Below are 27260 nucleotides of genomic sequence, written 5' to 3' on the forward strand. Positions count from 1 at the left end.
AAACACCAATCCTCCACCCTCCATCTCTCTTCCTGTTGCCAGACCATTCACTCCATCTTCCTTAGCCCAGATGTAATGGTTCTCCTAAGGATGCAAATCTGATCACATCATTCCCTGCATGCCGATTTCCCCATCACCAACTGGACAGAGTTAGAATGAGGTTCTGTAAGAGCTTCATGCTCTGGCCACTGGCCAAAAATCTCCCCTTCCCATCCTTATGTACTGGCTGGTTTTGTTTGTCAACTTGACACAAGCTGGAGTTATCACAGAGAAAAAAGCCTCGCTTGAGGAAATGCCTCCGTGAGATCCATCTATAAGGCATTGTCTCAATTAGTGATCAAGGGTCGGAGGGCCCATTGTGGGTGGTGCCATCCCTGGGCTGGTAGTCCTGGGTTCTATAAGAAAGCAAGCTGAGCAAGCCAGGGGAAGCAAGCCAATAAGTTATATCACCTATGGCCTCTGCATCAGCTCCTGCTTACTGACCTGCTTGAGTTCCAGTCCTGACTTCCTTTGGTGATGAACAGTGATGTGGAAGTGTAAACTGAATAAACCCTTTCCTCCCCAACTTGCTTCCTGGTCGTGATGTTTGTGCAGGAATAGAAACCCTGACTAAGGCACCACCGTCTCAGCTTTTTTCAGAATTCCCTTTCTTACAGCAGCAACCTTCTTTCCTTTTCTCCTTGTCTGCATAATTAACGATGGTCCCTAACTTAAAGCAGTACCTCATGTTCACTAGCCTTCTCTATCCTGTGTTGTACTTGCTGCTTGCTCTGGCTTCCTGTTCTTGCCTGACTTATCCTCTGGCCCTCAGTATGTGCATTATTCACTGCCATGCCATGGAGATGAGCTGCTCCAGAGGAGCACCCCACACGCCCTCACCCCTACTTAGAAGAGCCTCGTGCTTACAATTTGATGCTTTGCTTCAAATTGTAAATATGTATACACTTGTATACATAATGTGTGTACCTGCACTCATATATTTGGTGCAAGGGATCAAATCCAGGGCTTTGTGTATGTTGAGTATGTGCTGTGGCACTGAGCCACCTTTCCAGTCCCTAATCATATTATTCATTCATTTAACTTAAATGTTTTTATGAGTATGAGTGGTTTGTCTGGAAGTGTGTGGTCCACATACAGTACTCATGGAGGCCAGAAGAGGGCACCGGAACCTCTGGACTGGAGTTCCTAGGTGCTAGTGAGCCACCCTGTGGGTACTAGGAACCAAACCCAGGTTCTCCACAAGAGCAGCCAGCTCTAACGAGCTGAGCCATTTGCTTGCCCTCCAGCCCCTCATTTTAAAATAAGCAACTTTTCATTTATTCCCTATGGCATGTGTGAAGCCCCATGTCCCCTAACTACAGATGTGTAATGCTTGTGAGATAAACAGATGCTACTCCCTGACGATATATATCTTGAACCTTCCCTCTTTTCTAGTTCTTTCCGTAAGATGGACAGATGTGCTCTTTTTTTTAGACATGAGACAGAACAAAACAAAACAACTGTCACAGAAGTTGTCCTCACCCAACTCCTCCAGCTCCCACTACCTGCCTGCTCTTGGCTGCCCGAGACCTCCTGAAAGAGTGGGCCAGATTTGAGGTCACCACAACCCATCAACAGCCCAGTTTCAGTCCGTACCCCTCTGCCATGTTGGTTCTCAGCCAGGAGTGATTTTGCCTCCTGGGCCACATTTCCTGAAGTTATTTCTCATTGCCATGATTGGTAGTGACTCTTGGTGTTTAGTAGGAGAAGGCCAAGCTGTTGTTAAATACCCTCCAAAGAACCGGTAAGCCCACCCACAAAGGTGCCCAGTCCAAAGCATGGCACCCCAATGCTGAGAAACCCTGTTCAGTTGCAGATCTTAACTGAATGTAAGGGTCTTGAAAATATGGCCATTGGTAAGAGGGTTCTGAAAATACAAGGATCAGACATGGATTGGATGTGTAGCCAGGTGGTGGTGGAGTGCATCTTTAATTTCAGAGACAGAGACAGCTGAATCTCTGAGTTTGAGGCCAGCCTGGTCCAGGCAAGCCAGGGTTACACAGAGAAATCCCTGTGTCTCAAAAAACAAACAAAAAAAGGTCATATGTGTAATGAACATCATTGAGGTGTCTCTGGCAGTGTCCATACCTGATGGTCCTGTATCATCAATGCAACCTTGGCTCTGAACACACACTATACCCATGCCACACCATGTACCTTGCTATACCGCTCAACGCTAACAACCACGGCCTGAAACACTTTAGCTTAGAATGTCTTTTTATAACACATGAAGCTTTCTGCCTTTATGAAAACATAGTGTTTCCTTGCAGAGGATAAAGCTTTCAATATCTTCCCATCACCACTCCTTAGCATGTAAACAGCAAGTCACTACATCTCTAGATTTTATTGTATCAGACAGACAAGCACACCCATCTCATTAGTAGGCAAATTAGCTGCCCTTTAAATAAATGGTAAATTATATGCACTCTGAAGGATTGTTCTGAAATACATTTCCTTATGATTGCCAATAAATTCTTTGTATACTGATATCATATGCCAATATACCTGGGGCTGTGTACAATTTTTTTGGACGGAAAGGCGTCAGGATGGAAAAATCCTTGAAAGGTCCCAGTCTATTGAATCAGCTCATAGTGAGGTCACTGTTGACTTCACCACCTCCTCCTGTGGCCTTACTCTTCCAGCTCTTTAATTCCTGTTCTTCCCCAGGTCCCAGGGAAGATGGTACCTTCTCCTTCAAGGGCAGAGCTGTGCACAGCCATGAACTGCTTGGGTTTCCTACTTATTACGGACAGAGTCTGGATAAATTGTTGTTTCTACCTAGGCCTTAATCTGTCCCTCTCTGTGCAGTGGAGCAAAGCACCTTGCCAGTCTTGATTAGACATCCTCAGATTTGGTGCTGAGAACGAGCAGAGGAGGAGGTTGGAGAGAGAGAGAGAGAGAGAGAGAGAGAGAGAGAGAGAGAGAGAGAGAGAGAGACAGAGAACACATCTCCTTCCTCTACAAACAGCCTGCCCTGGACTGATACTACATTCAAAATTGAAAGCAAACTCATTCCAATAACCTTAATACACTGTGGCTTCAATACCACATCTGATTCCCTTCCTAGTCCACTGTGAGATAACCTGGTCATAAATCCAAGGTTTAAGAAGTCTGAGATGTGTCTGACCCACCGAGCAGGACACAAAGTTTCTCTGCTATGCCGCTGGTTTTAAAGACAACCTTAGCCATCCTGCAGAGCGTTTATGGGAGGATGTTTGCATCGTGAACTCCTCAGTGACATAGAAGACATCTTATTTACGTGTTCACAGCATTAGGTATAGTCCCTGGCATACAGTAGGACTCAGCAGAGTTTTAAAGATGATACAAATCAGTGGTATCTAAGCTCCAGGGGTTTCTGTTACAGGGATGAGCATGAACTCTGGGTTTGTATGGAGGCCTTCAGGGTGCAGAAAGGTTACTCTGGGAAGGCACAATGACAGTTTTTTCTTTTTACATCAGAAGCATTCCCATTTTTCTCTTCTCTCAGCAGATGAAGCAGAATCTCTAACTTTATCATCGACGTGTGTGTGTGTTTGTGTGTGTGTGTGTGTGATATGTGTGTATGAGTTCACCGGCATGCGATGCACATGAGTGCAGGTAAAGGATAACCTTCAGAACTCTGCTCTCTCCTTCCTCCCTGAGGGATTGAAGTCATTGGAGTCTTTGAAGATGGCTCAATGTGCCATGCTCACACAGCTGATGTGTTCACACATTGGGCCACCTCCCCGGCTTAACACAGTAACTTACTGTCCTTGACTCCATTTTCAGTGTTCTTTCACATTGCCATTCTCTCAAGCTATGAGCAATTAGCCTGGCTGCCATTGAGAGGGAGGGCTGATATGAAGACGGACAGGCACCATGCTTTCTCACCTGCTGCCACCACTGACCACCATCAGCTGGACATGAGGCAGTCATGTGCATCTTTGACTACAGTCTACACCCGAGTTTCTCCCCCAGGCAGGTGGTGTAGCAACATTGAGTCTACCTGCTGAGAAGGGTCTTGGGAAGGCCAGCAGAGAACAGCCTATGAAAGACTCTTTTAACAAGCAAGAATAAAGCATGGAATATTTTTGGTAAGTAGGAAAAGGCCTCTCACTTGAAGAGATGAAATAGGTTACAGTTAAGAGAGTATTTTTGGCGGACTGTTCTGGGATCCATGACCCTAGTGGGACCTCAGCCTGAGGTCCTATATTGCAGCTGAGACCATAACCAGGAGAAACGTTGTACAAATGCCACTGGTGTTGAGTGGAAATTTGTTCTGGAATGATACAGTTGTGTATGTTACTAGGCATCAAACCCATAAAAAAACAAAACAAAGCATAACAGCAAAAAAGTTTTGACAGCCTGCACAGTGGATGCTTCCTGAATTCTTAGAGCCATCGGACACAGTAACTTATAAGAATGTAGGTAGGTGTCACTCTGAAGGAGCATTTGAGTTGATACAACAGACACTAAATTAGTTAATACAGTTACACACGGAACACACTGATTTAAGCAAGGTTATTTTTTTGTTTTGTTTTTGAGACAGAGTCTCTTTATGTAGCCCTGGTAGTCCTGGAACTTGCTGTATAGATCAGGATAGCCTTGAACTTGCAGCGATTCATCTACCTCTGCCTCCTGAGTGCTGGGATTAAAAGTAGGCACCACCATACCTAGGCTGACAAAGCTGCTCTTAATACAGTCAGTCAAGGTGAAGGCCAAGGGTAGAAGGCAGGCACAGATGTTTATATTTCTGTATGTGGTGCTGGTGATGCAGCCCAGGGCCTTGTGCATGCTGAGCACACAAGCTACCATCAAGCTGCATCCCAGTCCAACAGACGTACAGTGTGCTGGCTGGAATTTATTTTTTTGTCAATTTGACATCTGGAAGAGGGACTCTTAAATGTGAGATGGCCTTCATTCAATTGCCTGTAGGCAAGTCTGTGAGGTGCTTTCCTTTAAAAAAAAAATAAATATAGAAGGGGCCATCCCATGATGGGGGGTGGTGTACCACCTCTGGGGAAGTGGTCTTGGATAGTTTAAGAAAGAAAGCTGAGCAAGACATGAGGAATAAGCCAGTAAGCAGCACCCCTCCGTGGCCTCTGTGTAAGCTTCTGCCTCCAGGTTCCCTTTTCAGTTCCTGCTTTGACTTCATTCCTGATGTTAAGATGTAAGATGAAATAAACCTTTCTTCTCCAAGTTGCTTTTGGTTGTGGTGTTTACCACATAAGTAGAAAGCAAGCTGGGCACAGATAGTTTTTAAAAAGCTTCCCAAGTCATTCAAACCTGCGCTTCTCAAAAGGTATACCTTGGGGCCGGCAGCATTGGCACCCTTGGGAATTCTTAGCCTCAGATCTATTAGATCAGCTCCTGTTTCAACAAGTTTTCCAGAAGAACCGCATACAGCTACAGTTAGAGAGCACTGTAACCTCTTTGCAACATAGGGAGCTCTACTGGTCGGCAAGTGGAGAAGAGGCAAGCAGTTTAGAGAGCGCCATAGATTTGGAGCTAGCTTGTATGTTCTGATGGAAGCTGAGCCATCACGATCTCTACTACAGAGAGGCAGGTGATGAGCATCAAATAAGAAAGAGACTGAGCAAAGTGGTAAAGCAGAAAAAGAAGCTTTGCCTTTTATCTTAGAGAGTCAAGAAGGGGCCAGGAAGCCATGATTTGGACTGATGGGTTAATCATTTATCTAATATTCAGTATTTTAACTTTATTCAAAAAATGACTTTAAAAGCTGTGTCTGTTGATTGTTCTCTGGTGGAGATGTTGAGTGGACGGGAATTCAGACAATGACAATGAATAGTGACAGATGTGGTGGCCTCCTGGCTTTGAGGGTGGAGGTGGGTCTTTCCTAGGCTAGAACTTACTGTCTCTCTTAATCTCTCACATGTGACTATCCTCCCCCCACTTATGTCTTCATATGGAAACAGACAAAGCAGACCATTGCTTTCCTGGTGCTGACAGAAGACAGAACTAACCAGAATGCACATGCTTCTCAGTGAAAAAGAGGTTCCTCTCATTTGTCAAACCCAGGTGTTTGAGGAAGGCTGCCTGGAGCTATGTATGTTAGGAAGGATCCGGAAGCCTGTCCTCACCTAAGCCATTAGTCTTCTTGCAAACAAACCTCTCATTCTAGAAGGAAGCAATCCATCTATTCCTGCTGAAACCCTGAGAGTCGGAGGAAGCACTGTGGAGAATCTCCTTTCTGATGAAGGTGCTTGCACTTGAGACGCAGAGAAACACCATGCGAGGGAGGAGACAATGGCCTCCACAGCCAAACAGCAATGCCATGTCTATTTACCATTTTATGCTTATACATAACTGAACATGCAGACGATCAGATGATTAAAGTCAGATGCATTATGGGAAGTACACATGCAGTAGGAAATTGTATCTATGACCTACCTAAGATAGCAATCAAAATGGAGATCCACTCCAACTATGCCCTGTAGTAACAAGCTTCTCTTTCTGTTAGACCCTATAAGAAGTGAACCCAGGCTGTGACCTGGGGCTCTTGAGTTCCCTGTCTCGTGGCTGCTGTCAATCTTGTCAGGGCATCCTTTTCTATTCTGTACTACTGCTTTGCTCCTATAGAGGTAACCTTGCCACTTCCTCACACCGATGTGGCCCTTTGTCTTCAGTTCTTTGGATATGAGGCCAAGAAGCAAACACGCCCGGTGCAGACCCCACCTGTTGTCAGGGTTTGGGTTCCATAGTTCTGTCGTTTTCTACAATGGCGGCATGGAATGCCTCATTACTCTCTGCTCTTCTGATCCTTGGATCCCCAATTTTAGACTTTCATTTTTTAATGAAGCAATAACCTTGCTGCCCCAAAGGCCAAATGAACACAATTATAAACCTTTAACTGCTTCCTTGTGGGCTGATGCTCTTCAAGAACAAACCCCACAAACCCTTTCCCTCAGTTTTATTTGGGGGTTGTGGGGAGCATGGGAGCTTTTGGGAATGTCTAACCAATCTGAATTTGCATTCCACATCCTTTGAAAATGTATTTCTTAGCCAAGCATGGTGGTACATACTTGTAGTCCAGCACGTGGGAGTATGAGGCAGGAGTTTAGGGTCTGCTTGGGCTAGCCAGTGAGAGAGACCTTGTCTCAAAACCAAGGCGCACTGAACCAGCTTTCTTAATTCCAGGAAGCATGGGAGAGGGTGTTAATAATGGAAAAAGCCTATTCACTCACAACTGGACAGAACCTGTTCATGTGGGAAAAGGAACAAAGGAAAAGAAAGGAAAAATGAAGCAGGGCACGGAGGGACACACCTGTCATCTCAGCACTCTGGAAGAAGAGGCAGGAGGATTATAGCTTCAAGGTCCTCCTCTGCTACTTAATGAAATTGAGGCTAGCCTGGCCTTCACGGGATCCCATTATTAAACCAAAACAAAGCAAAACAAACCAAAAAGGAAACATGAAATGTATTTTGGAAGCTTTCAGAGAGACTTCATTCATAAAGAAAATGTAAGCGACATGTTTGAAGACACTATAATGAAACCCGTTTCTGTGTCTGCTAACTTTAAAATGAATGAAAATAAAAACAGGAATGGTAAAGGGCTTCTCTCTGACTTACTCAGTTTATGCAACGGACTGTGAGATTCCTTGAGAGTTTCTGCCACAGGACTGTTAGCCTGCAGACCCCCTTCCTTCCCTTTTCATTTCCTCACGCTGTGCTCACATCAAACACAACACACCTGTCACAGGCACCCTTACGCTCTCCCATGAGCACTTCAGCCCTTGAGGCCAGATGGAATGGCAGACTGGAGCAGCTGAACCACCCCAGTGAGAGGCAAGGGAAAACTTGGTCAGATTCCATTAACAGCCCTGTGTCTGTGACTGTCACATCCCTCCCAGGAAGTGCCAGCAGTGCCAACTCCTGTGGTGTGACAAATACACACCTCCTTCCTAAAGATGCTGTCACACTGCCCTCAATCAAGGCAGCCATCTCCCCTTCTCAGGAAAGTGATGATGCAACCCCCCACCCTCACCCTCCTTGCTGACCTGGTATGTCCTTAAGAGCAGTCATAGAGAGGCAGAGGTGAGGTGGCAGTCAGACTCCTACACACAGCAGACAGGTACGTATGACTACTTGACCCTTCCCAGCTGGCCACCATGCACAGGAGAGACTTGTGTACTGAGTCAGAGCCTGTGAGCTACAGAGCCGAAGGAGACTATCCTCAGGTTCTAATTTATCTGGCTCAGATGGTGTGTGTGTGTGTGTGTGTGGGGGGGGGGGGTGTACGCGCATGCTCGAGCACAGCCTGCATGGTTAAAACGATCATTTCCCGTCATACAGGAAGTGCTGGAAGTTTCTATGTCTCATTGGCTTTATGTGCATCTTCATTGCTGTCCAGGCTTTGAAATTAATTGGCCACAGCTGTTGCTAACATCTCCCGTCACATCTGTGGGACATCCGGTTTATGAATCACCTGCCCACAGGTTAGAGTGTAGAGGTCAGATCCATCTTGTACTCAGGGAGCCATGATTTAGTACAGGAGTTTTACTCATCTGCCACAGTGCCTCACAGACTCCAACACACTGTACTTCCGAGCCGTCTGGTGTCTGATTGTCCTTGCAGTAGCTTTTCTAATTACACAGGCAATAAAAAACAAAACATCCTCCCATAATCCCTGTGCTACACGGTGTTTCACAGATAGATTTGGATGGGTAAGTTAAGGTGAACGAGATAGTTCTGATGATTAGAGAAAGAAACACAAAGAAAATTCACACAAAGGTGGTAATCAATAGAATTTTCTCCCTTACCGCTGGTCTTTTAAGTGGATTCATTTCTCAAATGGATCTAATATGAACACTGAAGTGGGGAAACTTCTAGTTTCTTTGGAAAGTCAGTTATGTCAAATGATGGTTTGCCGGGGCACACAGGTGAAAGGATGTCTTGCTAAAGCAGACACAAGAAAGACTGTTCTCCTGAGGCAGACACAGGTGACAGGATGTTGTGATACAGCAGACACATGAAACGAGGCTTGATGAAGGAGTATAAATATGACCTCACAGACGGTGGGAGACGAGCACTGAGCCTTGGTTTGGTTTGCTCTGCCTCCATATTCTTCGCTAATGACACACATGTATTGGTTCGCCTTACATAGCGTTGTTGAGCTCAGATTGTGAAGATACTACCATTGAGAGAAACTCACTGAAGAACCAATTGTGAGATTCCTGTGGCATTGCAGCTTCTGAGGTCTCACCTCAGGCTGGTTGGCGAGCCTGTGGTATTTTCAGGATTGAACTACAGCTGCTGGTTTATGCCTGGTGTCTGCCTGTCAAAAGGACTGGACTGTAGCTGCCGGTTCGTGTGTGGTGTCTGCCTGCGGAGAGGATTGGTCAGCAGCTGCTGCTACAGGACTAAACTGCTGAGGAAGAAGATCAAGCTCACTCCCAAGAACTACTGCTGAACAGTCCACGTCCCCCATATCCTAATAACTTCTCTCTTCCACTACCTCTGCTGGGTGGTGGGCTAGAGGAGAGGTTGAACCCTTACTAAAATTAGGTTGCAAAAACCTTATGCCAACAGAACACTGTGAGATCCAGTCCAGCTACTATCAATGTCTTCAGTTTTCATCCTTAATGCTGCCACCTCTCTCTTCTTCAAAGGGCCAGATGCTTCAAGCTCCGCAGACCGTGTGGTCTCTGGTGCATCTATTCCATCTGCCACTGTAGTGCGAGGGCAGACACAGATAGAATGGAAATGAAATCGTGTTCCAATAAAGATTTATTGACAAAGGCAGTGTGGAGGAATGATCTGGGGTTGTAGCTCCTGAGCTCCTCATGTCAAAAGGTGACACAGAAGTCTGGGACCTGTCTCTCCGAACCCTCAGCTATGAAGAGGAACCACAAAACCCATGACAGGGTACTTGATGCCAATTATTTTGGCTCCCCTATACAGAATGAGGTGGATGATTGCTTAGTTAGTAGTTATGGTGATAGTTTCTAAGCCTCATAAAAGATGCCCCCCACTCCCCGCTGGGTCCTTCACATTGGATTTAGAAGGCTGAGCCTGGCCAGCAGGTGACAAGGGCCAACAGTAGTTGTGTAAGCCTTTCCCAATTGTACAGCCATAGGTGACAGCACTGGATGTAAAGCTTGGTTTGTATCCTTCTCCATCACCACCCAGGAAGAGAACATCTGGAAGATGCCATGCCTCTCACGCACTGGCTTCTCTTGTTCTATACACTGATTACACTCGCACACTGTGCTGAGCATCGTCTTCTGTAGTGTGATATCCAGTCTTCTTGCACACTGGCCGGCTGGAAGATGAGCTACCTGGCGGCTCTGTAGTCAGATAAGCACTTTAGGGGTATGGCTGCAGCTGTGAGCTCCTCCACTTGGGGTAGCTGAATGGTTGGGTTATGATGGGTTGCCCTGTCTACTAACTGACCTTCCAATGCTGAGTTAGCTCCTCTAGCTGAGTCCTCGGACTTAGGAACTTGCTAGTGATGAGAGGAAGGAGAGGAAGGTGAGGAAGGTGAGGAAGGTGAGGAAGGTGAGGAAGGTGATGGTGATTACAAATGTCCTCAGGTTTTCTTCTTATGTCATGTTTGCTTCTCTAACAGGGCATTTGAAGACTACATATAAGTGAAAAGTTTAATATTCAGAAGTGTTTCACAGAGTCTTACAGATAGCTCAGCCCTATAATATTCACAGGTTTATTAAATACTCATGGAATGTAAGATGCAAACTTACACTTTGGTTAATGTCCAAGCAAGGCAATCTAAAGCTTTTAAAAAGGACTTATCTTTGTGTATGTGCTTTGTGTGTGTGTGTGTGTGTGTGTGTGTGTGTGTGTGTGAGAGAGAGAGAGAGAGAGAGAGAGAGAGAGAGAGAGAGAGAGAGAATATATAACACAAGAATGCTAGCACCCGAGGAAACCAGAAGAGGATGTTGTTCCCCAGGAGATGTGTTCCAAGTATATGTGAGCCCCTTGATGTGGGTGCTGGATATCAAACTCAGGTCCTCTGGAAGCACCCTCACCACTAAGCGGGCTCTCCAGTACAGTTTTTTTTTTTTTTTTTTTAAAATTAACAAATAGTCTTATTGTATTTCTGCTCAGATGAAGTTATATACACATTTGCAGCTCCCTTCAGGGGACTATCTGAGCCCAGCACGCTGTTCCTGAACCATGTGCCATGGGTGTGATGAGAATCAGATCTCACAGGCAATGTTTCCTGATGGCATTATAGACTGTGAACTGAGAAAGCAAGCAGAGCGAGAGTGGGGACAGGTGCGTCAGGGAGCCACTGCCAGGATGGGCTGCTGAGATAGGGTGGGTTTTAGAACCAAATCACAGCTCTGTTTTTCATTAAGGGAGGGCAGTGTTAACTAATCTAAGCTTGGCAGCAGGGAGCTAACCAGGCATCTCAGGGAAGAATGTGCAGCCGGCAGATTCATGGGTTCCATCAAATTGGGGGTGGGCACTGCCTCTGATGTCACTGTGACACATTGGAAGACGCAATGGATCACCTTGGCATCTTCTAAGAGAGAAGTTGATGACTTAAAATATGAAGAGAGGCCAAACAAGGGAGATTATATAACAGACAAAAGGAAGAGAGAATTTATGAAAGGCAAGCTTCTTTTCACTATGCTGATTACCTGTCAGTGGTCACAATGTACCTGCCTGCTCAGCTCCTTTCAAAGGAGCTACGGGACCTTTGCATTTGAAAAACTATTGTTTTAAGGATTCTCAATGGGCACAGATTATCAAATTTTCATGATCACGTTTCCTAAAATAGAAGTGTGCTCGCTTAGACTTCAAAGGATTTGCTTTTTAGAACCTGGGAGAAAACAATTTGCCATCATTTTAATCTTTGGATGCATTTCTATTTCTCTTGATAATTTTTTTCCTAAACATTGCTGTTTAGTTTGGCATATATACTTCTGGGGTTATTATGAAAATCCTGGCATTCTAACAGAAGGAAAATGAATATAATGAAGACAGATAAAATGAATTGTTCCTATTAGCATTTTGTGTGAGATTTCAAGTATTTTGCCAGGGAACAAAAATGTACAGGGATAGATGAGAAACAGCTTAGGTGCCAAATCTCAGTTGTATCCTGTTCTTCCATTTAAGCCTTCACGACTTTGTGCAAGCTCTGTTGTCCAAGCAGGGAAAACTCACATCCCATTAAACTGGAAGCCAGATTTGGTGATGTAGGGAGAAGCAAAGGTACTTCTAGGCTAAGAAGTAACTGTGGGGCTAGGAAATGCACTCTGCTGAGCGTCTATCAAAGAACTCTGCTTACTCATTTCAGGTTTTTGATACATAATGTTACTATGTAGCTTTGGGTGTCCTGGAACTCGCTATGCAGATCAGGCTGGTTTCCAACTCACAGTGATCAGCTTGAAGGTGTCCATCACTGGTCTGGCCAGCCAAGAATTCTTAAAACATACAAATGATTAATTGCTACTTATCCTATAGGTGTCAGAATCACTAGAACCGGCCAAGTCAAATAAAGGTACCAACTGAAGAATCCTTTCAACACCTTGGTCTTTAAAGATATTACCGTGCTTCTTTTCTTTCTGAAGACTGAACCAAAGGCTTTGGGCTTGCCAAATAACCACTCTATCATTAAGCTGAACATTTGACTCTGGACTTCACAAGCACTTTTAAAAAGTATCTTTAATCATGTGTCTCTGTGAGGGAACATGCACATGACTGCTGGTGTCTACAGAAGCTAAAGGTACCTACAGGTGGTTGTGAGCTACTTAGTGTAGGTGCTGAGATTTGAACTCAGTCCTTTGGAAGAGCTGCAGCGTTCTGCCTGAATGTCTGCAGACCAGAAGAGAGCATCAGATCTTGTTATAGATGGTTGTGAGCCACTATGTGGTTGCTAAGAATTGAACTCAGGACCTCTGGAAGAGCAGACAGCACTCTTAACTGCTGAGCCATCTCTCCAGCCTGCCTTTACAACTGTTAATGCCTTACTCAGCTGGGATGATGCTCCAGCAAGCAACTCAAGGAGATGTTGTTCACTTATGCGTTCAATTACATGTTTCAGCTAAGTGGGATCCAAGAGGGTAAATGTGCCTGTGAAAAGGTACACTGTGAGGAGTTCAAAGAATTCTTATTTAAAATGCCTTTTGGTTACTGGAAATATTTTCTCTCTCTGTCCCTTCCTCCTTCCATCTCTCCCTCCTTCCTTCTTCCATTCCTTGCTCCCTTCCTCCCTCCCTCCCTCCCTTCCTTCCTTCTTCCTTCCCTTCCCTTCCCCTCCCTCCCTCCCTCCCTCCCTCCCTCCCTCCCTCCCTCCCTTCCTTCCTTCCTTCCTTCCTTCCTTCCTTCCTTCCTTTTTGAGACATAGTCTCATGTAGCTCAGGCTACCCTCACACTTACTATGTACCCAAGGCTGGCCTTGAACTTCTCATCCTCTCGCTTCTACTTCCCAAGAGCTGGGAATAGGTATACACCACAACACTTGACTTGGACATATTTCTTAAAGATTAATCCAAAACTTCTATTTTAAACCACTTATTTTGTTCCCTGAAATCAACTTTCTTGGTTCTTTTTACATTGATAAAAGCAACTAAGAAATATGATTTGCCCTGTGTACTAGCAAATGAATGGCCTGTTTTTCCAGTGTGAAGCAAATGGCTTCCCCGAGCTGTTTGTGTGTATGTGAGCACGCATGAACCTAGGGCCGTGTTCATGTTATATACGTGTTCTACCACAGGGTTATATGTCTGGCACCCTGAACCTCCTTTGAAGGATATTAATGTGCAACATTTGATAGAGTCTAGGGACTTGGTTTTCAACCCTCGTTCATAGATTATCACTGTGTGAACTTGGTTAGAAGCACGACCTGTATGAGCCTCAGTTTTATCTGTAAAATGGAGGGCATTAGACACAGTAGCAAGCATTAGTTTTAAAATGCTATCATCCTATCGGATACTGAAGAAGCTGTTATAAAGAAATTTACCAGTAGTCGCCTACAATCCATAGGCCCAACCTCACAGAGGCAAACTTTTCAGAATGAACTGATCTGGGCAGAGCTTTGTGGTGCATGTCAGTTGTCTTAGCACTTGGGTGGTGGAGACCCCAGAGTCTTGAGTTCTAGACCTGCCTCAGAAGTCAGTTTTGATGAGTGCAGTTAGTCATGAGAATACAGCGCGTTCAAGGCTGGGTCCAACTCCCTAGCGTTTGACTGACCTTCCCACTGGTCACTGCCTCCCTCCTGCTTCAGGGTGCATTAGAATCCTCTAACCTTTTAACAAAGGTTAAGATGCACATTTTGGACCCTCCTTTGAGTTTCTGGTTCTAATTTTGGGGCAAGCATGAGACTGTCCACTTCTATCAAGTTCTCAGGGAAGGCTGATGTCACTGGCCTAAGGACCATGACACTGAACATTTTCCTGTATTACATGGGAACACGTGACTTAACTGAGCCCCACTGTCAGGGCTTGGGAGCTTCTTGTCAATTAATGACAACATTACGAGAAATACTGCAAAGCTCAGTGAAGCACTGGAGGGAGCACAATCCTCTATTTTCGTTTTTTCTCTGCGCCTCATTCCTCTTTCCTAAGGTCCCCCACCCCACAGGGTACATACTAAGCCACACATGCCTAGGAGGGAAATTCTGCTCAGCATAGAAACAAAGGGTAACGGTCAATTTATCCTAACAGATATGCCAGAAAATGAGGGAAATTCTGGATTGGAGAGGCACTTTTCTTCACCACAAAGGGTGTCTAAGACCCATTAGCTCAGTTTCCTTCCATGCAAAGTGAGAGTTCTGGTGTCAGCCACCTTGCAAGGCTGTGATGAGGATAATTGGAGAAGATCCCTATTGGAATGCATTGTAACAACAGCAGAAGGTTTTCAAGCCATACGGCTTCGGAATCAGAGCCCCAAGAGTTGTCTCTGCACATGGTCGGGGTGACCCCGCTCTTATTTTGCCAAGTAGTTGAAGAGTCAGAGGCTTGCTGTCTGCTATGTGCTAAGGTGAAGAGTAAAGAAAGGTCACTGAAGATCTGCTCCACAAAGTTTAGGAGAAAACCAACTTGAGAACTAACTGGGGCCTGTAATGGGCCAGTCTTGGGAGAGTCCCCTTAAGCCAACTCTAGAGAAGCCTTGACAATGGGACCAGAAAAGGAGCTCAGAGGAGTCTATCAGCCCATTTCCTCTGCAGTCAAATGTACTTGTGCCCCCCTCAACCTGTGCACCCCAAATTTGAAATGTGGCTGATATAATCAGGCATTTGTAAAACAAGCTATGAAATTGAAAAACAGAAGACCCATGATCTCCAGGGACAGCCCCATTCTTCCGAGAAAAAAAAAAAACCCTGCAATTTTAAAACACAGCTCAATCTGTTCTCACTGGCCTGAGACCTCTCTTCTGAACCTTACACTGACTACATCATTGAAAAATGCATAGACTTCTGGGGCAGCTGTGGGGCACAGAAGTAGAGCTCAAGTGCTTGACAGAGATGTGGCTTTGTCCCTCACCATCCTGGGTGTGACTTGCAGACTGACTCCCCTTCCCCCTGAGACATAGACATACAGACACAGACACACACACACACAAACATGCATGCACATATGCACATGTACACACAGGCAGTCAAGAATCCATCATACTGACATCCACCAGCTCGGTTCTTACTACATGCTTCTCAGTAGCTGTGCTGAAATGGAAAGAGAAGCCAGCAGGCCTGTATGGCTTTGAGATATTCAGCCACCATGAGTCCTGGGATAGGAGTCACCAGCTCTCCATGCAGAACCTCTATGGACCGGCTGGTTTTTGTCAACTTGATACAAACCAGAGTTACTAGGGAAGCAAGGCCTTGATTAAGGAATTGTCCCTATTAGGTTGTCCTCTGGGCATGACTGTGGGAGCATTTTCTTGATAAATGGTTAATGTGGAAAGGACCAGTCTACTGTGGGAGGTGCCACTCCTAGGCATGTGGTCTTGGGTTATATAAGAAAGCAAGCTGAGTATGCCATGAGGAGCAAGCCAGTAAGCAGTTTTTCTCCATGGTCTCTGCTTCAGTTCCTGCCTCCAGGTTCCTGTCTTGAGTTTTTACCCTGGCTTCACTAGACAATGCACTGTTACACCTGGAAGTGTAACATCTTACACTTTTCTCCTGAACTTAGTTTTGACCAATGTTTTATCATGGCAATGGAAAGAAAACTAGAATACTCAAATATGTGCTTTTTCCTTCTGCCCTCTCCCAAAGCACCTTGCTCATACCTTTCTTTAGGGACTCCCTTTTTTTATTGAACAATAGCAAGAAGAAACCAGTGGGAACTTGGTGGCAGCAGACTTTGGAGAAGTGAGCATCCTTCAGGGGATTCAGGTTTCTTGAGGAGCTTACATGAACAATTCTTTACTTTGTGCAGTGAACTCATAGATGATGTGGATGCTAAAAAATTATCTTCTGTCCTCAAAGGATCACTGTGTGTATCTTTAAAAGATTGGTTTATTTTTATTTTATGTGTTTGGATGGTTTCCCTGAACATCTGTAATGTGCACTACATGATTGCAATGCTCATGGAAGCCAGAGGGAGGCACCATAGGCCTAGAAACTGGTGTTAGGGATGGTTGTGAATTGTCATATGAGTGCTGGGAACTGAATCCTGATCCTCTACAAGAGTAGCCCATGGTCTTAACCACTGAGCCATGTCTCCAGGCTTAGAGCCCTGTGTTGTTAACAGAAACGCAGCACAGCAAAACACCACAGTCAAGCCAGGCTCATCCTGACATGCTCCCCTCAGGAAGAGTCAGCTTGGGGACTGGGCTCTCCTCTTAGTGTCTTAAGAGGTCTCTGACTCCATGGACAATGTCTCCCTGTGTAAGCCAGTCCCACCCAGGCTGTGTGGATCTGAAGACAGGCACACCACAGCTCCCTTCCCATTCCTGTCTTGCTCCTCAAAGCATGTCCTCTTTCATGCCACCCTCACAGCCCAAATAACCATGGCAACGGGGATAACAACAATGATGACGATGATGATAAAGATGCATGATCTGGGTATGCAAGGAATTAGGAATCTATTGGCCTCCCTTCCTCCTCCCAAGTGGAATTCGTAGCGGTGTGTACCCAAGGGTGCTAAGTAAGTTCAGGCTGTATAGAATTCACACAACTTCTGATAGGTATTTGTATTTTGGAAAGTGTTTCTGCCAAAGAAGAAATTATCTAGCCTGGGGTGATACCTCACACTTAGCATTCATCCTTAGTCCCCAGGAGACACGTTGTTTGCCACTTTGCAGGGAGGTGCTGGAATGTCAGATCTGTAGCATCAATCTTATCAAACAATAAACACCATGAATGTTGCATTAGAAGTTGAGATTGCCGTATTTTATTGCCTGGGCTATGAGCATTAAAAAATGAGTTTCATTTTTTTTTTTCTCCCTTGAGTGCTGCATTATGACTTAAAGGCAAACAACGTTCAGTACATATTATTTTATGTGCTGCTTATTATAATGATATGGTGGAATGTTTGGAGCACAACAGAGATCTAAATGCCTTTGGACAGGATACTAGTCAATCTTAAGGAAGAAATAGTGAGGTTTCATGGGGAAGATTAGACAACTCTCTCGCCCTCCTATAACTGGTTCACCAGGCTCTTCGCAAACACAAAAGAGGGTAGCTCCTCACGTCACAACATTGAGCCTAGTGATTATGGATAGCAGAGAGAAATGAATGTTTTAAAACATGTCTGGCCCAGTCCTTGGTGCTCCGTGCTGGTTTCCATGGCTTCTGTAGAGCCTTAAGCTGTCACCACTGGGAGCACCTTTAACTCCAGCTCCTAATTCCCAGGCTGGTGGGTTGTAAGGATCAGAGAGCAGACGGTCTTTATGTAATCCACACTCCTCAGGTTGACACCTGTCACTGTTTGGAGAGCCGCCTGACTAAATCCCCAAAGCACAGCAAGTTAGAAGCAATACCGTTTGCAGAATGTGGACTGACATTCTCCAGGTCTTGTCTAACAAGAAAGTACACTCAGTCCACTCTGCACCCTCCACGTGTTAACTCTTAAGGTGCTACAGATGTGCACATGAGCATGACTGTTGCTTGCTTTCCCGACACACAGGCTGTTCCTGTGTGGTTACCTCAGCAATGTGGTAGTGCATTCAGAGGCCTCATGGATACTCCACATTGGATAGATGACAGCTGTCACAGCCAAGATTGAAACCAGGTGGGTCAGGCCTGAGATGGGGGCCTTAGGCTAAGTTCAGTCTTCAAACCTATCAGTTGGTTTATAAATAGCCCTGGTTTGGATAAACGTCCACCATCAGCCATGTGCTAAACACTTGATACCCAGCCGGTGGCATTTTTAGAAATACTGATACGTATAGGTACCTCTGAGAGGTGGATCTCAGTGGGAAGTCCTTAGGTCACTGAGGGTGGCCTTTAAAGGGAATTATGGGAAGATGCCTTTCTCTGCTTTATGGCTTCCATAGAAAAGCTTTGCTTTTCCATGTACTTCTATCATGATGTGCTGTCTGCCTGCCGCAGTGCGCTGCTCTACCACAGAGCCATAGGCTCCCGGGCCAATTGATCAGTTTGAAAAACTCTAAATGTGTGAGTCAAAGCATGTATGTATGTATGCATATATGTATATATGTATGTATGTGTATATTGTTATTTAATTATCTTAGGCATTTTTTATAGCAATGGAAAATTGACAGAAACCTGGAATTTTTATTTTAATAGGTCATTTTTTTTTCCTCAGAAGAGTCAACAAAATGGCCGTTCATTTCTTCCAAACAACAGGAAGCTTCATCTCAGTGGTGATGGCTCCTTAATGTAAGGGGCTTTTCATCCCACCCTAGTTGCCAAGTCTCCCTGGTAACAGTCTTGTAACTGCTGGATTCAGTTCTATACAATCTCGCTCTGTCCTCTCATGCACTCGAGGTCACGCTCCCTCCTCTAGAGCCATTTGATGCTTCCCTAAGTACCCCTGAGGCGAATTCTGTATTCTACCAACTTATATGTTAGAGCCTTAACCCTCAGAACCTTTGAGAATGGAGGCAGGGTCTTCATAGAGGCAACCAATTCCAAATGAGACTATTAAGACAGGTTCTAGTTCATCTTAGCTGCTGCTCCTTTACAATGAGGACCCATGTAGGGAGAATGCCATCTGAACCTGAAGGCAGACTTGGCTGTAAAAACAAAGTCAAGGAATGCCCTAAAATTTCCAGCAACCCAGCGGATGTGGGGCTGAGGCTGGGGAGGGATGAGTGCTGTAGCCTGCAGAGCCATGGGTCTGTCTGGCCCTGCCCTCAGCCTGCTGGAGAAGTCAGTCCAATGGCCATCTTGCTCTCAGACTGCCAGTCTCCAGAGCTGGGGGACAATATGTTTCTGTTGTGCAAACTACACAACTCATGAACCTTTCTCACGGCATCTCCAGCAAACAAATGGCTTAAATCGAGCCGGCATCTTCCTTTGATCTCAGGGAAGAAAAATAGGTAAAGGTCTCAAATAACATGAACCATGTTTGGTGTAGGGCAAGGACCCCATAAGGAGAAAGTCCATCCTAAACTCAAACTTTCCTCCTTCTCAGAGGTTCTAACACAGCTCTGTCCAGCTGCAAGAGTAGCCTGTCTTCTGTGGCTCCAGTGGGAGCTGAAAAACTGGTCAACCATGACAGCACAGAAGCTGACAGTTGATCTCTGAATAGGAGGTGGTATTTTTAGTTGTTAAAATTATATTTATTATGTGTACACATGTGTACATGTGTGTGTGTGGAAGGATGGGCGGGGTATAGCATGCTATGCATAAGGAGATCAGAGAACAGTTTGTGGGAGACAGTTTTCTCCTTCCACAATGTGGGTCTTTGCGATTAAACTCAAGCTGTCAAACTTGGTGACAATCACCTTCATGGGTGGAGCTATCCCCCTGGTCTGGCGGTGGCATTTTAACAGAGAAGAGGGAGACAGGCCGCTTTAACCCTCATCTACTGCCAAACTGGATGTGGAGTAGAGGGTCCTGGGTTGTTGTGAGGCACGTTCTGCTTTTTGTCTCTTCCCAGGCTTTTCTTCCTAACCTGATCCAAATGGCACAGAAGGCCATGGGAGAGGCTAAGTCTGTGGATCCTCTGTTGGCAAGGCGGGAATGCTGGCTGTCCCCCAGGGTGCACTGGGTCTTTGTGGCCACAGTCAGGGCATGCACGAGTCTTTTGGCTGCTTTGTCCCTGATGACCCCACTTGCAGTGGTCCTGATTACTCACTTTACCACGAAATCAGCATCAAATTAGACGGGAAGAAGCATGCTCTCTCTTTCTCGGGAGGGTACCCTGACAGTGCACCCTACCTATGAACTTTGAGAATCATGGTTCCACCTCTCTCCCTCTTAATCTCCCTCCCCCGCCCCCCTCTCCCTCCCCCTCTCCCTCTTTTCTTTTTCCTAAGTGTTAAATTCAATTGGAATTAAAAAAAATTTTTGAGTCATGTGGATGGAAAATCATGTAGGAGAGGAGATGAAGGGAAAACTTGGTTCCTGAAGAGAACTAGGCCTCTAAGATTTTGTTGTCAAGGTGACCACTTCTTAAGGACCAAGTTCAAAGCTCCCTAGAAGACACCTAGGGAGAATGTAGCATGAACTGGCACAGTGGGGTCTTGGTTGGAGTGAGGAAATGTCCTGAGGTCTCTATAGTTCCCTTGACTAGGGGCTACAAGGAAGAAAAGCATTGTTCACATGGCTTGGATAAGGAATTCTTAGACCAAGGGTCTCTAAGCATTCTCACCAATAAGAATTTCAGCATGTCCCCAACATGTACCATCATCCATCCATCCATCCATCCATCCATCCATCCATCCATCCATCCATCGTCTGTCTGTCTGTCTGTCTGTCTGTCTGTCTGTCTATCACTATCCATATGCAGGGTCAAGTGTAGCATATGCTGGGTTTGAACTTGCTGCACAGTTAAGGACGACTTGGAACTTCTGATCCTCCTGCCTCCTTGCCTCTGTTTTCAAAGAGCAGGAATTTCAAGTGTGTGCCACCATACACAGCTGCATGCTATTCATCTGTGGCTAATAAGTAAATAGGAAACTATGATGGATGTGCCAGCACATTTTAATGGCGTATAAATAAGGAAATTAAAAACTAAAATAGAAGTTCTGCAGTCTCTGTCCCACTCTCTGGAGACAGACTTGTTCACTCCTATGTTATTGTTGTACTGTTCTGAAGTCCTGGGTCTGTATGCATAAGGAGTAGCAACAATGTATAACCTCCGCTTCATGGTCCCTTCTCTAATTAGAGCACTCCATACATCTCCAGCCATGGCTGCCTGACAAGGGCACTCCATACATCTCCAGCCATGGCTGCCTGACAAGGGCACTCCATACCTCTCCAGCCATGGCTGACTGACATAGCCATCTGTTATAAAAAAGAATCTTGATGGGTTCTTGACTGAGAGTCAAGAATAAGCATCTGCAAGGTGATGCTAAAGCAAGTCACACTGGCGACTTTTCTCAGCCCTGTGACGAGATCCCTTAGTGAAGCAGCTAAGGGGAGGGAGGGTTTCATTGGCTCCCAGTTACGGGAAGAGAAGCATGGCTGAGGTCATGACAGAGTGGCCTTATCTGTACGACTTCCCATCTCAGCAGAGCAGGAAGCAGAGAGCTGTAGCTAGAAGGAGAAGCTATGACCCTCAGCATCTCATTCCCTCTGGCTAGGCTCCACCTACTCAAAGGTTTCTGCAACCCTCCTAAACAGCACTACCATCTGGATACTAGTGTTCAAATGCTCAAGTCCGTAGGGGATACGTTACATTCAAACCCTAATTGAAGAACAGTAAATTATGCTTTTTAGGTAGAAACCTTATTTTCATGCTGGAAGGTTCTGCAAAAATCGACCTCACTGCACCCGGTCCCTCACTGTGATTATTCCTCACTGTGATTATTCTTGGGTTGTTGCACCCCCTTTTTTCCTCATGCTATTAAAACCATCAGGCCAAAGCATAGCTTTCTTTCTTGCTCACACCACGAGGACCACAGCCTCTGCTGAGGGGTTTCAAGGAGCTTACAATTTCTAGTGTATTTCTTCTGTCACACAGAATGCCTCGACCTGACAAGCTCTCAGACAGACCGCTACATTCCTCTCACTACACTTTGTGTAATGACAAAGCTCAAAGTGTGCATGTACACCGTGATCAGAATTTTAGCCTGTGAGGTTTTGTAGGTGGGTTGTTGGGGTGAGGACTGAGGAAACAGAGCCCAAAGTTTAGGCTTCTGGATCTGGAACACCTTGGTCACTCTCTTGGTCCAGACTTTCTGCCCTGGTGTCAGAATCAGTGACTGGAACAGAGCTGCATTCTCATTCTAAAGAGAATAGTCTTTAAAACTCTCTGATTGTGAATCCATGGCTATGAGGATGGCTATGCCATGCAGATGTGACTTCTCCATCCGAGTTATGAAACGCTGCACAGCCCTGATGTTCCTCCTTTGGGTTCAGGCCCCATAACCTGACTATAGCAAGGTCTTATCATATGAGAGAACGACTCTAGTTGAAAGAAGGAAGGGCCTTGAATGACAGCCACTCTCCCCACTGCTCTCTCCAACCTTGTTTGTTGCATCCCTCTGGCCACCACGAAAGATGGCTGGGGGTAGACAAACACTATGGTTGGTCCCAGTGGCTCTTATGGATCCCCAGCAGGATTTATGCATTGGTAAACAAAATGTATTTATGTGTTGGTAAGAGGAAGGATTTCTTGGACACACATTTGAACACAGAATGTCTCCAAACATGGACAGTCATGTCTTTCCCCCTTCTGAAGTCTGGTCATGGCTGCCAGGGTATTATGGTGGTGGGTGGGATATGGTTGTGTGTTGAGAGGCTAGAAGCATTTTCTCTTTGGGAAGAATGCTAGAGAACAAAAATGTTCTTTTCCACATATTGGTAACACCAGGGCAGGCAGGACTGCTTTCTGCATCTCTCATCTCTCTCTCTCTCCTCATTTCTCACTTTCATTCTGTCTGTCATTTCCCACAACGTTACATTAGGCAACCAGATGTGCTGGTATCTTACTCTATCTATAGGAAAATCTCACACTGGGCTGCATTATACTACAGGATCTGTTTGTTTTATAGGAAAGTCTGGGAAGTGGGAGGCAAGAAGAAACATCTGTAATAAAAGATATTTACATGCATGGGTGGAGCTGAACTCTGGCAAGGACCAGGCCCAAGCCTTCCCTTTTCCCCAGGTCTGACCCCACCTAAGGTTAGCCTCATTTAACTACATTTATACTAGAACACTCTGGGTCAGGAGTCAGTTCAGAACCACGTACAGTCCCACCTTCAGTTCTGGCTATATGTCACCTGAAGGAGTAAGTCTGGGAATACCTAGGGCATTGTCACATCCAACAAGACAGAGTGGATATCGCCTCCACTTTAAACATGGATGATTGTGGGCACTTTGAGCAGCTGTAGAAGGAAGAGGACAAGATCAATGGCTGAGAGTTCATGAAGGTTAAACTTAGTAGAAAGATGACTGTTTGACAGTCATGGTGTCTAAATGGCTTGGGCTTTCTAGAGAGTTGTAACTATCACTGGCCAATACAGATAACCATACTGGTAGCCACACCACTGCATTTCAATGAGATAGATAAAACACACACACACACACACACACACACACACACACACACACAAGCAAGTGCATGAGAAAATGTATATAGGTATGCTCTGATATTTTTGTTTCCCTTGTTTGAAGAGCATATTTCCCAATGCTAAATCATATCAGTGTTGATTGTTTCACATGGCCCCGTATCATTACCACAACATCCTCCAGGAAAAAACCAATTTAATTATGAGAAAGAATCTATTTATAGTAACATGCAATAATAGAAAAGTAACTAAGACTAACTAAAGTTCTCAAAGTCTGATGTCCTCAACTGTAAATTGAGCATTAGTGTGCCTAGCTTACAGGAAATTAAAAGAAGAAATGATTATGTATATAATATATTATATAATATATATTACATAATTTCACATTATATATTATATAACTATATATTAACATATAATTACTATAATATATTAATGTGTATATTAACATATTATATATTATATAATGTAAAATGCTTAGGGGCACACCCTTATAGCAGGTGTCCGACGATGTTACCTGATACTATATAGACTTATACGTAGGTGACAAGCATACTACATTAAAACATCACTACAACACAGAGCTATGCCTATGTATGTATGTATGTATGTATGTATGTATGTATGTATGTTTTTAATAACCATATAAACACCATTCAAGAAGCATCCCAGAGTAGCGATGGGGCCTCACTACCGAATTCTTGACTCCATAACAGAAAGTGTGCTTGATTGTTTCTATTCAAACCACAACTCCTTTATATACAGGTCTTCAATCCTAACCCTTGAATCAAATGAAATCTCCAAGACTTGGCTTAGTGAAGGGGAGGGACTGTACAAGTAAACTTAGGGACAAAACAAGTTGCTATCCACTGGCTCTGGATACAGTAAGTTGCTAAGAGACACAAAGAAGGAGGTTAGTGATGGAGACCACATGCTTCTACTGTAGCCACAGAGACTGTCCAGGGGACAGAAGGGCGGGGCTGCTGCTTTCTTACCTGGTGAGCTTGGTGCCAATCTGCTGTCTGAGTTCCAGCCGTTCCTCATCGGTCTGCCTGGGGAGGATGTTCTTTTCTTCTAGCTCTCGCTTAGAGGGCCTGTTGCTGAGTTTGATAGCTAAGGAGTCCTTCCTGCATACCTTCATGGCCAGTGAGCCTGTAGGAGGGAGAAATTAGTCAGTTAACAGAGACACCTCTCTGCCTGAATGGCTATGAGGCCAACTGTGGGCGGGTTATAAAGCAACAGGCAGGAAGAGAGACACAAAGGTGTAATACCCAAGAACACTAAAGTCCAAGTTCTTAGGGTGGCCGCCATTAGCAGGCTTTAGACAACTCACAAGGTGAGTATGGGACATATTGGGAGGGAAGGGGAGCCTGTAACTGGACCTCTCCCTTCAGAAATGTCCAGTCTGCAGCAGCATCACAAAGGAGGACAGGATCAGCTGTGAAGTGCATAGAGGGGAGAGGAACAGACAGGACAGAGGTCTTGGCAGCCAGGAAAGGCTCCACAGAGGGGGGCTGCCGCCAGGAGAGTGGGTACTCCCACAGGCAGTAGGCTCGTGGGAATCCACACCTGCAGATGCTCAGTGGTAACATGGATGCTGGGAATGGCCAGGAGACAGACCAGAGCAGCTTCCTGGAACTCAGGACATCCAAAGGGAGGTGATATAATGCTGTGAGGTCAGTGTGGGACCATGGGGGGGTGGTGGTGAGAGCAGAACCAAGGACTGTGAAAAGAGCAATATTCTGGGATGGATCTTTCTTTGGAATACACAGGTTCCTGAGCATCCAGGACTGCAATAAATCCGCAGCTTCAACCAGAGTTGACTTTGCTCTTTAGTGAGCAGCTGGGCGACGTCTAGAGGCATTTGGGGATGTTAAAGGTTAGTTAGGTGGCAGTCAGGAGGTTGGTCCTGCCATCTATCTGATGGAGATCCTTGGAGGCAATCTTCAGAACCACCTTCATAACAGAGAATAAACTGGCTCTAAAGGACTACCCCACTAATGTGAGCCACCCTGGCACAGAGGCTTCAACTCTCAGGTGCCACCAGACAGGCTCAGCAGCTGCCACTTTCGCTCCAGGGTCACTGCAGCCTCTGACTGCACCTCTCTGGTTCTTTCTCCCACATCGCTTTTACTCTTTCTTCTCCATGATCTCCGTTTACCAGAAAAATGGGACCATGCTGATGTCCTAAGCATGTTTTAAGATAGAGCTATGGGGACACAGTCTTAGCTCATTGCTGGGAGCACACCATCCAGGCAACATATGGCTGCTGTTATAATAAATTCACTTATTAAACAATTGTTCCACGTCAGCTATAGCTATTCCTCGCACCATTAAACCCTACTTATTCATGGTCAGAGTGATAGATTAACAACTTGCTTTCTCTCTCTCTCTCTCTCTCTCTCTCTCTCTCTCTCTCTATATATATATATATATATATATATATATATATATATATATATTTTTTTTTTTTTTTTTTTCAATAGAGAATTTAAATTCAGGTTTTCTAAAGCTGATGAGTTACTGCATAAGTAGTAGCTAGGTTTACACACATGAAACAGACTTTCAAGCTCTTCCTTTCCTGACCCCTTGTTTGAAAAGAGGGTTACATTTCAAGAAAGCAACCAAGGCATAGGCAGGGGGTGATAAGAGAGCTGTGTAATGTATATAGTTATGTATAGCTATGAAACTGTACAGATGAGATTTATGCTCTCTCATTACTGATTAAGGGGCCTGGAGAAGTCACCTGAGCTGTCCTAAGTGACCTAAGGCCCACTTAAAAGCAGATCTTCAGGCAGCTGTTCTGTGATATTTCTACAGTCCCATGCTTCCCCCCCCCCCCACTGCCTTGGAAAGCCTGCCTGCACATACTGGTGTACAAGGAGGCGTCATCATCTTCATCCTCCTCTTCTTCCTCCTCTTCCCGGGCATACAGGCAGGATGAGTCTTCATAGTCGGGTTCATGAGGCACGTTTTCCTTATTGTCGTCACATTCAATCACAACAGTTGGCACTTGTCTTATTTCCGGAAGGCCCATGGGTCCTGCTTTTGTGACGCCGTCACTTGAGTGCAAACCAGAGCTGTGGTAAGAAGTGGAACAGGGGACTCGTTGCTCGGAGCTGCATAAAAAGAAAAGGAAGAGCAAGTCCACCTTAGTTGTCCCTATCTCTGAGACAAAGCTCACCCAGGCCATGCGATACATTGCTTATGCAACAGTTTGTCCTTTTAGGGCAGTACTTCCCTGGTAGAGGTGGGAGCCTGGAATAAAATGTAGGAACCCTAGATGGATCATGGCTATGGGTGCACAATAACACATAGCCACTAGATGGCATACTCTGAACCAGTGAAGGGGTGGGGGCCTTCTTTGCAACCCACCCACCTTCTAACTGGGGTAAGGATTAACTTGATCTCAGATAGAGGCTAGTAAGTGAGGTTCCAGTTTTCAAAAGCTGTGCAGAGCAGAGGCACGGACAGAGTGAGGATAGTTCAACATGATCTGGATGGAGACCCAGAGGAAGGGGAGAGCTGAGATAAAAGGAAGGCCGAGCCTTGTGCTAGGACATCAAGGTGGACACGGCCATGGACCATTGACAAGACGTAGCCTTCCAAGGACGGTGTCAGGGTTGAGCAGGCAGTCACAGGTAACTGTAGCCTATCTCCCGGCCCCA

General features: G+C 45.3%; 1 protein-coding gene across 9 annotated transcripts in view; it reads right to left on the reverse strand.

The window, feature by feature from the left end:
• The window catches only part of Phactr1 (phosphatase and actin regulator 1), a 460522-nt gene that overhangs the window by 20747 nt on the left and 412515 nt on the right, over positions 1-27260 (reverse strand). For all 9 annotated transcript variants that reach the window (XM_034509804.2, XM_076939122.1, XM_076939124.1 and 6 more), the window contains 2 exons: positions 26464-26711; positions 24588-24744 (listed from right to left, as the gene is read on the reverse strand). In XM_034509804.2, coding sequence (XP_034365695.1) covers positions 24588-24744; positions 26464-26711 — 405 coding nt within the window. The remainder of the gene's footprint in view (positions 1-24587; positions 24745-26463; positions 26712-27260) is intronic.

This window comes from Arvicanthis niloticus, chromosome 8 (assembly GCF_011762505.2).
Source record: "Arvicanthis niloticus isolate mArvNil1 chromosome 8, mArvNil1.pat.X, whole genome shotgun sequence".
Classification (NCBI taxonomy): domain Eukaryota; kingdom Metazoa; phylum Chordata; class Mammalia; order Rodentia; family Muridae; genus Arvicanthis; species Arvicanthis niloticus.